Genomic DNA, 15,790 nt, shown 5'->3' with positions numbered 1-15,790 from the left:
CCAGCCCACGCCAGAGCTCCCTGTCGGCCGTCACCACCTCCAGCTCCTTCAAGGTCAGTCCAGTCACTTCAAGGATGCCATCCATCCATCTTGCCCTTGGTCGGCATCCCTCTTCCTTTTGCCTTCCACTTTCCCCAGCATAATTGTCTTCTCTAGGCTTTCCTGTCTCCTCATGATGTGGCCAAAGTACTTCAACTTTGTCTCTAGTATCCTTCCCTCCAATGAGCAGTCGGGCTTTATTTCCTGGAGGATGGACTGGTTGGATTTTCTCGCAGTCCAAGGCACTCTCAGCACTTTCCTCCAGCACCACAGCTCAAAAGCATCGATCTTCCTTCGCTCAGCCTTCCCTAAGGTCCAGCTCTCACATCCGTAGGTTACTACAGGGAATACCATGGCTTTGACTAGGCGGATCTTTGTTGCCAGTCTGATGTCTCTACTCTTTACGATTTTATCGAGACTGGACATTGCTCTCCTCCCAAAAAGTAAGCGTCTTCTGATTTCGTGGTACACGGTAGACTCCTGCAGAGGTGAACCATGCAGCTGTGGACAAGTCTACATAGGGACCACCAAATGCAGCAGCGCCCAAACACGAATCAAGGAACATGAAAGGCACTGCAGACTACTCCAACCAGAGGAGCCAGCCATAGCAGAGCACCTGATGAACCAGCCTGGACACAGCATTTTATTTGAGAACACAAAAATGCTGGACCACTCTCACAACCACCATGTCAGACTACAGAGAAGCCATTGAAATCCACAAGCATGTGGACAATTTCAACAGAAAGGAGGAAACCATGAAAATGAACAAAATCTGGCTACCAGTATTAAAAAACTCTAAAATTGCAACAGCAAAAACAGCAGAGAGGAAACAGGCAGGGACATCTAATCACCTTTCAAGAAGAGTTTCCTCCAGGCACAGTCAGCCCATTGTATGATAATCAAGGTGGTCGGCTGAAACATTCACACCTAGCTCCAGCAGACAAGAGTCCTTTGTCCCACCCTGGTCAATCCACAGATATATAAACCCTTTCCCCCAGTTCCAACAGACCTCACTACCTCTGAGGATGCTTGCCATAGATGCAGGCGAAACGTCAGGAGAGAATGCCTCTAGAACATGGCCATATAGCCTGAAAAAACCCACAAGAACCTAGTGATTCCAGCCATGAAAGCCTTCAACAATTCATTATTATAAATATTTCACATAATAATAATAATAATAATAATAATAATAATTATTATTATTATTATTATTATTATTATCTTATCTTCTCCCTCTCCTTCTTCCTATTCCCATTGGACACCTTTCCTTTTTGTCACTCTAATGGAGGTGGGAAGTGGTGGCGCGACGACCGGAAGTGTTGTTCTTCTTTCTTGCTTGTTCTCTATGTCCATTCTCTATGTCCATTCCGGGCATTTTGCCTACGGCTTCCGCGGAGGGACAATCTTTTTTGCAACATCCCTTCAATGGAGGCCGAGTCGGGCTGGCAGCGGGCGGAAAAGCGACGGAAGAGAAACCGGAAGCGGGAGAAAGAGGGCGGAAACCCGGCGGAAACGTTGGAGCGGCGCCTGCAGGAAATCAGGCAGGAAGCGGGGCGCCATACTAGAATACAAAGAAAATAATATAATAATATAATTCCATTTAAAACAATAAAATAATAATGCAAAAATTAAAATAAAATACAAAATGCAAATAAAAGACACAGGAATACAATTAAATCGGAAATAGAAATAAAACAATATGGCCCAAAATAAAAACGAAAGTAAAATGATATAATGAAAACATTAATAATAATAATAATGCGAGAAATAAAATAATAAAAATACAAACAAAATAATGTAATATAATACAGATAAAATAATAAGATCATTGAAATACAAATAATGTTCTAATAAAATAAAATAAAATACAAAATGATAAAAAAAGACAAATAAAATACAGACCTTACAATCTCTGAGGGTGTCTAACATAGATGCAGGCGAAACGTCAGGAGAGAATGCCTCCAGAACAGGGGTCCTCATATTTAATAGTTTGGCCCACAGACTCAATGGTGCTGAGTCACAGACCCAATCCATTGAATCAACACTCAATGGTTGAATCCATTGATCAACCATAGATGGGACTGACCAACAGGAAGAACCCATTGACCAATGCATTGATCCAATACTGGACGGTTGAGTCCATAAGTCAACCATAGATGAGACTGAGCAATGGGATGGATCCATTGACTGATGCATTGACTCAACACTCAATGGTTGAGTCCATTGGTCAACCATAGATGGGACTGACCAACAGGATAAACTCACTGACCAATGAGTAGACCCAACACTCAATGGCTGAGTCCATTGGTCAACCATAGATGGGACTGACCAACAGGAAGGACCCATTGACCAATGCATTGATCCAATACTGGACAGTTGAGTCCATAAGTCAACCATAGATCAGACTAAGCAATGGGATGGATCCATTGACTGATGCATTGACTCAACACTCAATGGTTGAGTCCATTGGTCAACCATAGATGGGACTGACCAACAGGATGAACCCACTGACCAATGAGTAGACCCAACACTCAATGGCTGAGTCCATTGGTCAACCATAGATGGGACTGACCAACAGGAAGGACCCATTGACCAATGCATTGATCCAATACTGGACAGTTGAGTCCATAAGTCAACCATAGATCAGACTGAGCAATGGGATGGATCCATTGACTGATGTATTGACTCAACACTCAATGGTTGAGTCCATTGGTCAACCATAGATGGGACTGACCAACAGGATGAACCCACTGACCAATGAGTAGACCCAACACTCAATGGCTGAGTCCATTGGTCAACCATACATGGGACTGACCAACAGGAAGAACCCATTGACCAATGCATTGATCCAATACTGGACGGTTGAGTCCATAAGTCAACCATAGATGAGACTGAGCAATGGGATGGATCCATTGACTGATGCATTGACTCAACACTCAATGGTTGAGTCCATTGGTCAACCATAGATGGGACTGACCAACAGGATAAACTCACTGACCAATGAGTAGACCCAACACTCAATGGCTGAGTCCATTGGTCAACCATAGATGGGACTGACCAACAGGAAGGACCCATTGACCAATGCATTGATCCAATACTGGACAGTTGAGTCCATAAGTCAACCATAGATCAGACTGAGCAATGGGATGGATCCATTGACTGATGCATTGACTCAACACTCAATGGTTGAGTCCATTGGTCAACCATAGATGGGACTGACCAACAGGATGAACCCACTGACCAATGAGTAGACCCAACACTCAATGGTTGAGTTCATTGGTTAATCATAGATGGGACTGACCAACAGGAAGGACCCATTGACCAATGCATTGATCCAATACTGGACAGTTGAGTCCATAAGTCAACCATAGATGAGACTGACAAATGGGATGGATCCATTGACTGATGCATTGACTCAACACTCAATGGTTGAGTCCATTGGTCAACCATAGATGGGACTGACCAACAGGAAGGACCCATTGAACAATGCATTGATTCAATACTGGACGGTTGAGGCCATAAGTCAACCATAGATGAGACTGACCAATGGGATGAACCCACTGACCAATGAGTAGACCCAACACTCAATGGTTGAGTCCATTGGTCAACCATAGATGGGACTGACCAACAGGAAGAACCCATTGACTAATGCATTGATCCAATACTGGACGGTTGAGTCCATAAGTCAACCATAGATGAGACTGAGCAATAGGATGGATCCATTGACTGATGCATTGATCCAATACTGGACGGTTGAGTCCATAAATCAACCATAGATGAGACTGAGCAATGGAATGGATCCATTGACTGATGCATTGACTCAACACTCAATGGTTGAGTCCATTGGTCAACCATAGATGGGACTGACCAACAGGATGAACCCACTGACCAATGTGTTGACCAAATTATGGACGGACCCATGTTTTGCGTACTTCTAGAAGGTTCTGCACTAAATCCCATCATACGGAGATAATGGGGCCATACCATTTTGAATGTATTTTGGAATCCTAAAGGTCTTGAGTCTAGATGGTCCAAAGGACCAAGTTGTCCCTTATGGGTGGACCTTTGTTCTAGGAGGTCCTTCACTAAATCCTATCATCCTTATTGGTGGTTGTCCCATCTATATAAAGTCATTTATGTCTATCTGAATGACCATATTGTCCTCCAAAGGAGAGTTCCTTTAACGAGTACTTCTGAAATGTTTGTCTTCTCCTCTAAGTCCCATTGTTCTTATAGGGAGAGAATGGGCCTTGTAGATTACCCCTAGTTTGTTATGGCTTACATCAGGGGTCCTCAAAATAAGGCCCGGGGGCCAGATACGGCCCTCCAAGGTCCTTTACCCAGCTCTCGGTCAGGGTCAACCTAAGTCTGAAATGACTTGAAAGCATACAACAACAATCCTATCTCATCAGCCAAAACCAGGCCCACACTTCCCATTGAAATGCTAATAAGTTTATTGTTGTTAAAATTGTTCTTCATTTTAATTATTGTATTGTTTTTAAGTGTTTTTACACTACAAATAATAGATGTGCAGTATGCATAGGAATTCGTTCATGTTTTTTTTTTCCAAATTATAATCCGGCCCTCCAACAGTTTGAGGGACTGTGACCTGGCCCTCTGTTAAAAAGGTTTGAGGACCCCTGATCTAGAACATGGCCATACAGCCTGAAAAAACCTGCAACAACTCATAGAAATATAATTTCTATGGCAGTGGCCAGGGGAGCTTTTGCACAATTAAAACTTCTCTCATGTCACCACATGGGAAGCTGGGGCTGATAGACAGGAGCTCACCACATCTCGCAGATTCAGACTTCTGGTTTTCAGGTCAACAGTTTAGCCAGTACAAGGGTTTAACCCACTATATCCCCATGGCTCCCTAATATTGAAATAACAAAGCAGCTTGGACATAGAGTTATGGCATATCTCTGTGGCATAGCTCTGTAACTGGCATTTCCCAGTTACTATAAAAGTTGCTGTAATGTTCCTTGCTCACCTTTCCCTGCTGCCCTACAGAATGGGGGACGATGCCTGGCTTGAGAGCAGTACGTGTGAAAAAGATCTTGGAGTCCTCGTGGACAACAAGTTAAACATGAGCCAACAATGTGATGTGGCGGCAAAAAAAGCCAATGGGATTTTGGCCTGCATGAATCGGAGCATCTAGGGAAGTAATGCTACCCCTTTATTCCACTTTGGTTAGACCTGGAATATTGTGTCCAATTCTGGGCACCACAATTCAAGAGAGATATTGACAAGCTGGAATGTGTCCAGAGGAGGACGACTCAAATGATCAAGGGCCTGGAGAACAAGCCCTATGAGGAGCGGCTTAGGGAACTGGGCATATTTAGCCTGAAGAAGAGAAGGCTGAGAGGAGATATGATAGCCATGTATAAATATGTGAGAGGAAGCCACAGGGAGGAGGGAGCAAGCTTGTGTTCTGCTTCCTTGGAGACTAGGACGCGTAGCAATGGCTTCAAACTACAAGAAAGGAGATTCCATCTGAACATTAGGAAGAACTTCCTGACTGTGAGAGCCGTTCAGCAGTGGAACTCTCTGCCCCGGAGTGTGGTGGAGGCTCCTTCTTTGGAAGCCTTTAAACAGAGGCTGGATGGCCATCTGTCAGGGGTGCTTTGAATGCAATATTCCTGTTTCTTGGCAGGGGGTTGGACTGGATGGCCCATGAGGTCTCTTCCAACTCTGTGATTCTATGAAACAACAACCACCACCCCTAACCACTGGAGTTGCCATTATTCTTTTGCATTGATGACTGTCTGTGTCGCCCCCAGAGACTTCAAAAGACAGAAAATTGGACCCCAAATGTACCAGAGTTACCCGATCCTGAGATTAAAGGATGATGATGATGATAATAATAATAATAATAATAATAATAATAATAATAATATTAATAATAATCAGGCCTCACAACCTCTGAGGAAGCTTGCTATAGATGCAGGCGAAACGTCAGGAGATAACGCTTCTAGAACATATCCATATAGCCTGAAAAACCTACAACAACCGAATAATAAACTTTATTTATACCCCGCCACCATCTCCCCAAAGGGGACTCGGGGCGGCTAATGTGAGGCCAAGGCCGAAAATACAGATACAACAAAATAAAATACAAGGCAACGAAAAAACACATCACAATAAAATATAATATATAAAGTAGTAAAATAAAATAATTATTGTATTGTCGAAGGCTTTCATGGCCGGGATCACTGGGTTGTTGTAGGTTTTTCCGGGCTATATGGCCATGGTCTAGAGGCATTCTCTCCTGACGTTTTGCCTGCATCTATGGCAAGCATCCTCAGAGGTTTATTTATCGTGTCATCAGCAACCATTGTATTACAATTCCAACAGAGCAAAACAAACACAGAGATTAAAAAGAAAAAGAAAAAAAAAGAAAGAAAAAAAAAACCACACAGATTTTGTAAATTTGGTATTTGGTTAAATGTCCTTTGACCAGTATCTGGCCACTTGGAGTGCCTCTGGGGTTGCCGCAAGAAGGTCCTCCATCGTGCATGTGGCAGGGCTCAGGGTGCATCGCAGCAGGTGGTCAGTGGTTTGTTCTTCTCCGCACTCGCATGCCGAGGATTCCACCCTGTAGCCCCATTTCTTAAGATTGGCTCTGCATCTCGTGGTGCCAGAGCGCAATCTGTTCAGCGCCTTCCAAGTCGCCCAGTCTTCTGAGTGCCCAGGGGGGACTCTCTCATCTGGTATCACCCATGAATTGAGGTGCTGGGTTTGGGCCTGCCACTTTTGGACTCTCGCTTGCTGGGGTGTTCCAGCGAGTGTCTCTGTAGTTCTAAGAAAACTATGTCTTGATTTAAGTCGTTGACGTGCTGGCTGATACCCAAACAGGGGATGAGCTGGAGATGTCTCTGCCTTGGTCCTTTCACTATTGGCTGCTACTTCCCGGCGGATGTCAGGTGGTGCAATACCGGCTAAGCAGTGTAATTTCTCCAGTGGTGTGGGTCGCAGACACCCCGTGATAATGCGGCATGTCTCATTAAGAGCCACATCCACTGTTTTAGTGTGATGAGATGTGTTCCACACTGGGCATGCATACTCAGCAGCAGAGTAGCATAGCGCAAGGGCAGATGTCTTCACTGTGTCTGGTTGTGATCCCCAGGTTGTGCCAGTCAGCTTTCGTATGATGTTGTTTCTAGCGCCCACTTTTTGTTTGATGTTCAGGCAGTGCTTCTTGTAGGTCAGAGCACGGTCCAAAGTGACTCCCAGGTATTTGGGTGCGCTGCAATGCTCCAGTGGAATTCCTTCCCAGGTAATCCTCAGAGCTCGGGATGCTTGTCTGTTCTTAAGGTGAAAGGCGCATGTCTGTGTTTTAGATGGATTAGGGATCAGATGGTTTTCCCTGTAGTAGGCAGTAAGAGCACCTAGAGCTTCGGAGAGCTTCTGTTCTACCATCTCAAAGCTCCCCCATCCTCAGAGGTAGTGAGGTCTGTTGGAAGTAGGAAAAATGGGTTTATATATCTGTGGAATGACCAAGGTAATGTTTCAGCTGATCACCTTGATTTGCATTCAGTGGCCTGGAAGCGCCTGGGGGGAATCTCTTGTTGGGAGTGAATTGATGTGCCTGATTGTTTACTCTCTGTTGTTTTGCTGTTGTAATTTTTGAGTTTTTTAATACTGGTAGCCAGATTTTGTTCATCTTCATGGTTTCCTCCTTTCTATTGAAATTGTCCACATGCTTGTGGATTTCAATGAATGCAAATCAAGGTGATCAGCTGAAACATTACCCTGGTCATTCCACAGATATATAAACCCATTTTTCCTACTTCCAACAGACCTCACTACCTCTGAGGATGCTTGTCATAGATGCAGGCGAAACGTCAGGAGAAAAATTGCCTCCAGAACATGGCCATATAGCTCGGAAAAACCTACAACAACCCAGTAAAATTATTATTATTATTATTATTACTGCAAATCCTATCATCTGTGGCAAGTTTCGTCCAGATCCATTGTTGGTGGGGTTCGCTGTGCTCGCTGGATATAGGTGAACTACAACTCCTCTAAATCATGGTGAATTCTTCCCAAAGCTCTTGTTCAGTTGCTGATCAATTCCTGTTTGATATATGCCATAGAAATGGGTAGGAAAGGGTTAAGTTAGTTATTTTTATAAATAATAATAAAATACTACAAATTAAATAATATAATGCAAAATAATAACATAATAAAATATAACAAATAATATAATAAAGTAAGTGAAAATAATATAAATATAATATAATATAAATAACAAAGAAATACAATTAAATATAAAATAAATAGAAGAAAATAATAAATGAAAATAAATAAATAAAAATATAATTTGAAATGTATAAAATAATCAAATGCTACAACTATCCCATATTATTATTAATAATAATATCCTATTGAATTCCTCCTTTTTTTCTTTCTTTCTTGCAGCTTCGAATTGCAAAGCTCAGGCTTCTGGGATTTAAGCCAAAGTAAGGCCTGTAATCATAATAATGAAATAGTAATAATAATGATGATGACGTTAGGATATTGAACGAATATTTCTAGAATATTTTGCAACATGTTTAGAATACTTTATTAATATTTTAGAATATTTATGGGATCCCCCTCCCCCACCAAAAAATATTTGTTGCATAGTTCTGCAGCATTTTTACAGTATTTTCTTTTTCAGAATATTTCTGGAATACTGTAGAATGTTTTAACAATATTTTTGGAATTTTAAAAAGAATATTCATGAAATATTTGTTGAATATTTTTCTCAGAATACTTTCGTAATGGTTTTAGAATGTTTATGGAATATTTTGCAATATCTTTAGAATATATTTTTGGGCAGACTTTTAGAATATTTCTGGAGTATTTTTGTAATATTTTCAGAATATTTCTTATATTTTAAAGTATATGTATGAAATATTTGTAGATTGTTTCCTTATTTTTCTAATGTTTTGCAATCTTTTAGAATATTTTTTCAGAAGATTTTAAGAATTTTTCCAGAATACTTTTGCAATATTTTAAGAATATTTATCTTACGTTTTAAAGTATATTTATGGAATATTTTTTCAAAAGATTTAATGGAATATTTTTAGAATATTTTCACAATATTTCCATGATATTTAAAATTATTATTTCTGGAATATTTTTGTAATATTTATTATATTTTAAAGTATATTTATGGAATATTTGTAGATTGTTTTCTTATTTTTCTAATGTTTTGCAATATTTTAGAATATTTTTCAGAATATTTTAAGATTTTTTTCCAGAATACTTTTGCAATATTTTAAGCATATTTATCTTATGTTTTCAAGTATATTTATGGAATATTTTTTTCAAAATATTTAATGGAATATTTTTAGAATATTTTCACAATATTTCCATGATATTTAAAAATATTATTTCTGGAATATTTTTGCAACAATAAATAACAACAATAATAAATATTATTAAATATACCGCCTTGCGTCGTCGATTGGCTGAGAAAGGCGGTATACAAATACAGTAAATAAATAAATAAATAAATAAAATCAAAATAATGATAAATAATAAATTTACCTTTCCTTCCTTTTCATAGGCATCATCTTGCAATCCCTGCAAAAGTCCCTTATGGAGGAAGAAGAAGGCATTCTTTCATTGGAAAAGCTGAGCCTTTCGGAGCCTTTCCAATGCGTTTCTTATGGGATCGGAAGCTTCTCTTCTTGTTCCATTGCAAAAACACAAATGGCCTTCCTTCTCCTGCTCTTGCAAACACTCCAGGTATTGCTCAGAATATTTCTCAGAATATATTTGCGATATTTTTAGAATATTTTGCAATGTTATCGGAGTATTAGTTTTGCAATTTTTGCAATATTTTAAGATTTTTTTTGCAGTTTTTGAAACATTTTAGAATATTTTCAAAATATTTTTGCAATCTTGTTAGAATGGTTTTGCAAATTAAAGGTAAAGGTAGTCCCCTGACATTAAGTCCAGTCATGTCTGACTCTGGGGTGTCTAAGCCGAAGAACCAGCGTTGTCCGTAGACACCTCCAAGGTCATGTGGCTGGCATGACTGCATGGAGCGCCGTTACCTTCCCGTCGGAGCGGTACCTATTGATCTACTCACATTTGCATGTTTTCGAACTGCTAGGTTGGGAGAAGCTAGGGCTGACAGCGGAAGCTCACGCCGCTCCCCAGAATCGAACCTGCAACCTTTCAGTCAACAAGCTCAGCAGCTCAGTGCTTTAACCCACTGCGCCACCGGGGGCTCTTTTTGCAAATTAGAGTATTAGTTTTGCTTCTTCTATAATACTATGATACTGTGATGCCTATGATACTGTGAACCACCGCCTCCTCCTGAGAAAAATGTATCATATCACAAAGGACTACCACCTCACCCGCCTCATAGGAAACCTGCTACAAAACAGGAGCTTTTTTGTTGAGTCCCAGGGCCAGAGAAGCAGATGGCGGAAACAGAAGAACGGCCTGCCTCAAGGGAGCGTGCTTGCTCCATCCATGTTCAACATCTACACAAATGACCAGCCACTGCCAGAAGGGACAGAGAGTTTCATCTATGCTGATGATCATGCCATTACCGCTCAAGCAGGGAGCTTTGAGATGGTTGAACAGAAGCTCTCCGAAGCTCTAGGTGCTCTTACTGCCTATTACAGGGAAAACCAGCTGATCCCTAATCCATCTAAAACACAGACATGCGCCTTTCACCTTAAGAACAGACAAGCATCCTGAGCTCTGAAGATCACCTGGGAAGGAATCCCACTGGAGCATTGCAGCACACCCAAATACCTGGGAGTCACTCTGGACCGTGCTCTGACCTACAAGAAGCACTGCCTGAACATCAAGCAAAAAGTGGGCGCTAGAAACAATATCATACGAAAGCTGACTGGCACAACCTGGGGATCACAACCAGACACAGCGAAGACATCTGCCCTTGCGCTGTGCTACTCTGCTGCTGAGTATGCATGCCCAGTGTGGAACACATCTCACCACACTAAAACAGTGGATGTGGCTCTTAATGAGACATGCTGCATTATCACACTGCTTAGCCGGTATTGCACCACCGGACATCCGCCGGGAAGTAGCAGCCAATAGTGAAAGGACCAAGGCAGTGACATCTCCAGCCCATCTTCTGTTTGGGTATCAGCCAGCACATCAGCGACTTAAATCTAGAAATAGTTTTCTAAGATCTACAGCAGTGGTTCTCAACCTTTCTAATGCTGCGACCCTCATGTTGTGGTGACCCCCAACCATAATGTTATTTTCGTTGCAACTTCACACAATTTTGCTACTGTTATGAAAGGTAATCTAAATATCTGATATGCAGGATGTATTTTCAGTCACTAGACCAAATTTGGCACAAATACCCAATACGCCCAAATTTGAATAATGGTGACGTTGGGGGTGATTGATTTTGTCATTTGGTAATGCTGGAGATGCTGGGATTTATAGTTCACCTAAAATCAAAGAGTCTTCTGAACTCCAATGATGGAATTGAATCAAACTAGGCACACAAAATTCCCATGACCAAGAGAAAATACTGGGAAGGTCTGGTAGACATTGACCTTGAGTTTTTTGGAGTTGTAGTTCACCTACATCCAGAGAACACTGTGGACTCAAGCAATGATGGATCTGGATCAAACTTGGCACAAATACTCAATGTGCCCAAATGTGAACACTGGTAGAGTTTGGAGAAAATAGACCTTGCCATTTGGGAGTTGTGATTTATAGTTCACCCACAATGAAATAGCATTCTGAACCCCACCGATAGAATTGGACCAAATTTCCACACAGAACCCCCATGACCAACAGAAAATACTATGTTTTCTGATGGTCTTTGGTGACGCCTCTGACACCCCCTCGCGACCCCCACGGGGGTCCCGACCCCCACGTTTAGAAACATTGATCTACAGAGACACTCGCTGGAACACCTCAGCAAGCGAGAATCCAAAAGTGGCAGGCTCAAACCCAGAACCTCAACCAATGGCTGATAGCAAATGAGAGTTCCCCCTGGGCACACAGAGGACTGGGCGACTTGGAAGGCGCTGAACAGACTGCGCTCTGGCACCACAAGATGCAGAGCCAACCTTCAGAAATGGGGCCACAAAGTGGAATCCTTGACATGCGAGTGTGGAGAAGAGCAAACCACTGACCACCTGCTGCAATGCAACCTGAGCCATGCCACATGCACCATGGAGGACCTTCTTGCAGCAACACCAGAAGCACTCCAAGTGGCCAGATACTGGTCAAAGGACATTTAATCAACTACCAAACTCACAAATTTTGTATTTCGTCTGTTTGTTTACTTGGTTCTGTTAGAAATGTAGTTTGACTGGTTGTCCTGACACGACAAATAAATATTAGTTTTGCAATTTTGCAACATTTTTAGATTTTTTTTGCAATATTTTAGCATGTTTTTGCAGTTTTTGAAACACTTTAGAAGATTTTTCAACATTTTAAGAACATTTTTTCAAAATAATTTTGCAGTACTTACACGGCGATGTCTTGTTTGTTTATCTGTGCTCCAAGTTTATTCTATATCCAAAGTCGGCTGCGTTCAGTGGGTGCAGGAGAACTACAACTCCCATATGCCAAGGTCAATCGCCCCCAAACCCTGCCTGTATACACAGTCTTTGGTAGGGTTCAGAATACTCTCCAAATGCATAGTGAACTACAACTCCCACGTGGATAGATCAGTTCCCCCAACCCATCCAGTGTGTTCTGTTGGTCATGGAGGTTCTGTTTGCCAAGTTTGATCCTTGTTTGTCCTTGGACCAAACTTCACAAGGCTCTCTGGATGCAGAGTGAACTATAACTCCCACGCGGGTGGGTCGGTTCCCCTCCCAGACCCCTTCCAGTATGTTCTGTTGGTCATGAGGGGTCTGTGTGCCAGGTTTGGTCCAGATCTGTCATTTGTGGGGGTCACAGTGGTCCGTGGAAGTGAGTGAAGGTACTGCAAGTCCCATCATCCATTGTCCATTCTCCTCCCAAAGGATTATGGGAGAGTCAGTGGGTGGGGCCATGCAAATTCCATATCAATGGAGAAAGGAACACCTCAGCCACACACACATACATACAGATTTCCACTTTTATTATGTGTATAGATAAATATATATATATCTTCTCCATCTGTTTTCCTTATTTCAAGATTCCTCGCAATTGTTGCTTTGTCTTCGATCCCGTTTTTTCTGAATTCGAAATCGAGGTCCTTCATCGCCTCGGGCTCCAAGTCATTACAGAAAATGAGGTAATAATAAATAAATAAATAATGGTACTACTACCTCTATTTGGTAATATTTTGCAATATCTTCAAAATACTCTTTCAAAAGATTTATTTCTTGGATAGTTTTGCAATAATAAATAATACTACTATATGATGACAACAAGAGCTCTTTTTGAAATATTTCCGTAATTTATGGAATATTCTTTCAGAACAATTTTGCAATATTTATTGGATTTTTTGTTGCAATAATAAATAAAAATAATACATAATAGTAATTCCTCGTTGAGGAATATTTTTGTAAGTTTTTTTATGTTTTCAGAATATTTGTGCAATGTTTCTGAAATAGTTTTGGAATATTTTTTGCAATATTTGTGGAATATTTATGGGGTGTTAAAATAGTATGTAAAATATAAAAATAATATGTTTCAGAATATGTTGGAATATTTTAAATATATTTTTGCAGTATTTGTTGGATATTTTGTGCAATAATAAATAAATAAATACATAAAATTATTATAATGCCTCTTTTTGCTATATTTTCCCAAATATTTTTGCAACTATTTCCTGAATGGGTTGTTGTAGGTTTTTCAGGTTGTATGGCCATGTTCTAGAAGCATTCTCTCCTGACGTTTTGCCTGTATCCGTGGCAAGCATTCTCAGAGGTTGCCTTACAACTTCTGAGGATGCTTACCACAGATACAGACAAAACATCAGGAGAGAATGCTTCTAGAACATGGCCATACAACCTGAGAAACCTACAACCCAGTGATTCCGACCATGAAAGCCTTCGACGATATATTTCCTGAATATTTTTGCAATTTTTTTTGCAATATTTACAGAATATTTTCACAATAATAATGTTTCTTCTTCTTGCTCCTCTGCAGGAAGGGAAGCACAGTGTCGTTTCAGGTGTGCGGACACTGTTCTTCATGGTGCATTGTGGGAAAGCCCTGTACAACAACCTGCTCTGGAGCAACTGGGCCCCGAAAACACTTTCCAAGATGGCCGTCCTTGGGAACAGCTTCCGGCGCATCCAAGACAGGTGGGCGGGTCTTCCTGTTTTAGGGGTCAGAGGGATTTATTACTAATATTTTTGTTGTTCAGTTAATTCCGTTTCTCTTGTCTTCTAGGATGCCATCCAAAATATTCCACAAAGAATATACTTACATTGCAAAGGTAATATGTCGGTGAATTTTTAGTTATTTTGTTTATTATTATTGAAAAAATGCAATAAATATTACAAAATATTCTAAAGATATTGCAAAAAAATCAAATAAATACTGCAAGAAAATTTTGAAAAATATTGCAAAAAATATATTGCCAAAATATTTGAAAAAAGTATTGCAAAAATATTTTTTGCAAAAATATTCTGAAAAATAGTGTAAAGATATTCTAATAATGTTCCATAAATATTCTTGCAGTATTATTATCATTACATATTTTTATTTATTATTTTTGCAAAAATATACAAAAGGTATTCTGAAATAAATTCCAAAATATACTGTAAAAATATTCCGAAAACAATATTGCAGAAATATTTTGAAAAAGACATTTGGGGAAAAAATTGCAAAAGTATTGCAAATATATCCTGAAAAAAATATTGCAAAAATCTTCAGGGGAAAAAACGAAAATATTCTGGAAAAATAATGCAAAAATATTCTGAAAAAATACACCAAAATATATTGGAAAAATATTGTAAATCTACTCTGACAAATATTGCAAAAATATTTTTGTAGATCTTACTGGCGACGGATGAGACCCCATTTCCATCCCATCCTCAATATATGGACATATTCAACGACACTTCCATTCATTGCTTCCCATTGTCGAAGCTAGAAGAACTTTCTGGAGAAATCTGGAAGCTTCCAGAAGAACCCGTTTATGAGGAAAACGAGGAGGGGCAACTAGAGATCATCCGGAAGAATCAGAAAAAAGAGATTTGCATGGACTTTGAGGGAAATGAAAAAAAATTGTGAAAAAGGCAAATATGATTTTTGTATTAATAAATGTGTTGAATAAATGAGAAGGCGTAATTCCATTATTATTATTATTATTATTATTATTATTATTATTATTATTATGCATTATTTAGTTCTTACCTGAAGTTAAATGTCTCAATCCTTGTTATCTTTGTTGATATATTATTCTATATTTTTATTACATATTATATTATCATATATTATTGCTTTTTTTTTTGTCTTGTCAAGAGTGACTCCTGGTGTGAGAGAATTGGCCGTCTGCAAGGACGTTGCCCAGGGGACGCCTGGATGATTTGATGTTTTTATCATCCTTGTGGGAGGCTTCTCTCATGTCCCCGTATGAGGAGCTGCAGCTGGTAGAGGGAGCTCACCCGCCTCTCCCCGGATTCGAACCTGCGACCTGTTGGTCTTTAGTCCTGCCAGCACAGGGCTTTAACCCACTGCGCCACCGGGGGCTCCTTATATTATTGCTATCATTCTATATTAATATTATTTTTAAAAAATTATTATATATATTAGTAATAATAACTATCCTATCACATAACAATTATCGATACATTTTTTAATAAAATAA

At 40.0% G+C, this 15,790-nt stretch overlaps 2 protein-coding genes across 2 annotated transcripts in view; both read left to right on the top strand.

The window, feature by feature from the left end:
- MYO18B (myosin XVIIIB) overlaps positions 1-15,790 on the top strand; it is a 465,598-nt gene that overhangs the window by 207,121 nt on the left and 242,687 nt on the right. The gene's annotated exons all lie outside the window — the stretch shown is intronic.
- On the top strand, positions 1,389-15,257 carry SRRD (SRR1 domain containing). The gene is made up of 7 exons (XM_067473587.1): positions 1,389-1,580; positions 8,464-8,504; positions 9,599-9,780; positions 13,163-13,261; positions 14,122-14,279; positions 14,368-14,413; positions 14,974-15,257. Exons 1-7 carry the CDS (start codon positions 1,465-1,467, stop codon positions 15,211-15,213), a joined length of 882 nt encoding a protein of 293 aa, XP_067329688.1. The 5' UTR covers positions 1,389-1,464; the 3' UTR covers positions 15,214-15,257.

Source organism: Anolis sagrei, chromosome X (assembly GCF_037176765.1).
Source record: "Anolis sagrei isolate rAnoSag1 chromosome X, rAnoSag1.mat, whole genome shotgun sequence".
Taxonomy (NCBI): domain Eukaryota; kingdom Metazoa; phylum Chordata; class Lepidosauria; order Squamata; family Dactyloidae; genus Anolis; species Anolis sagrei.
This window is presented reverse-complemented; position numbering and strand designations above follow the sequence as displayed.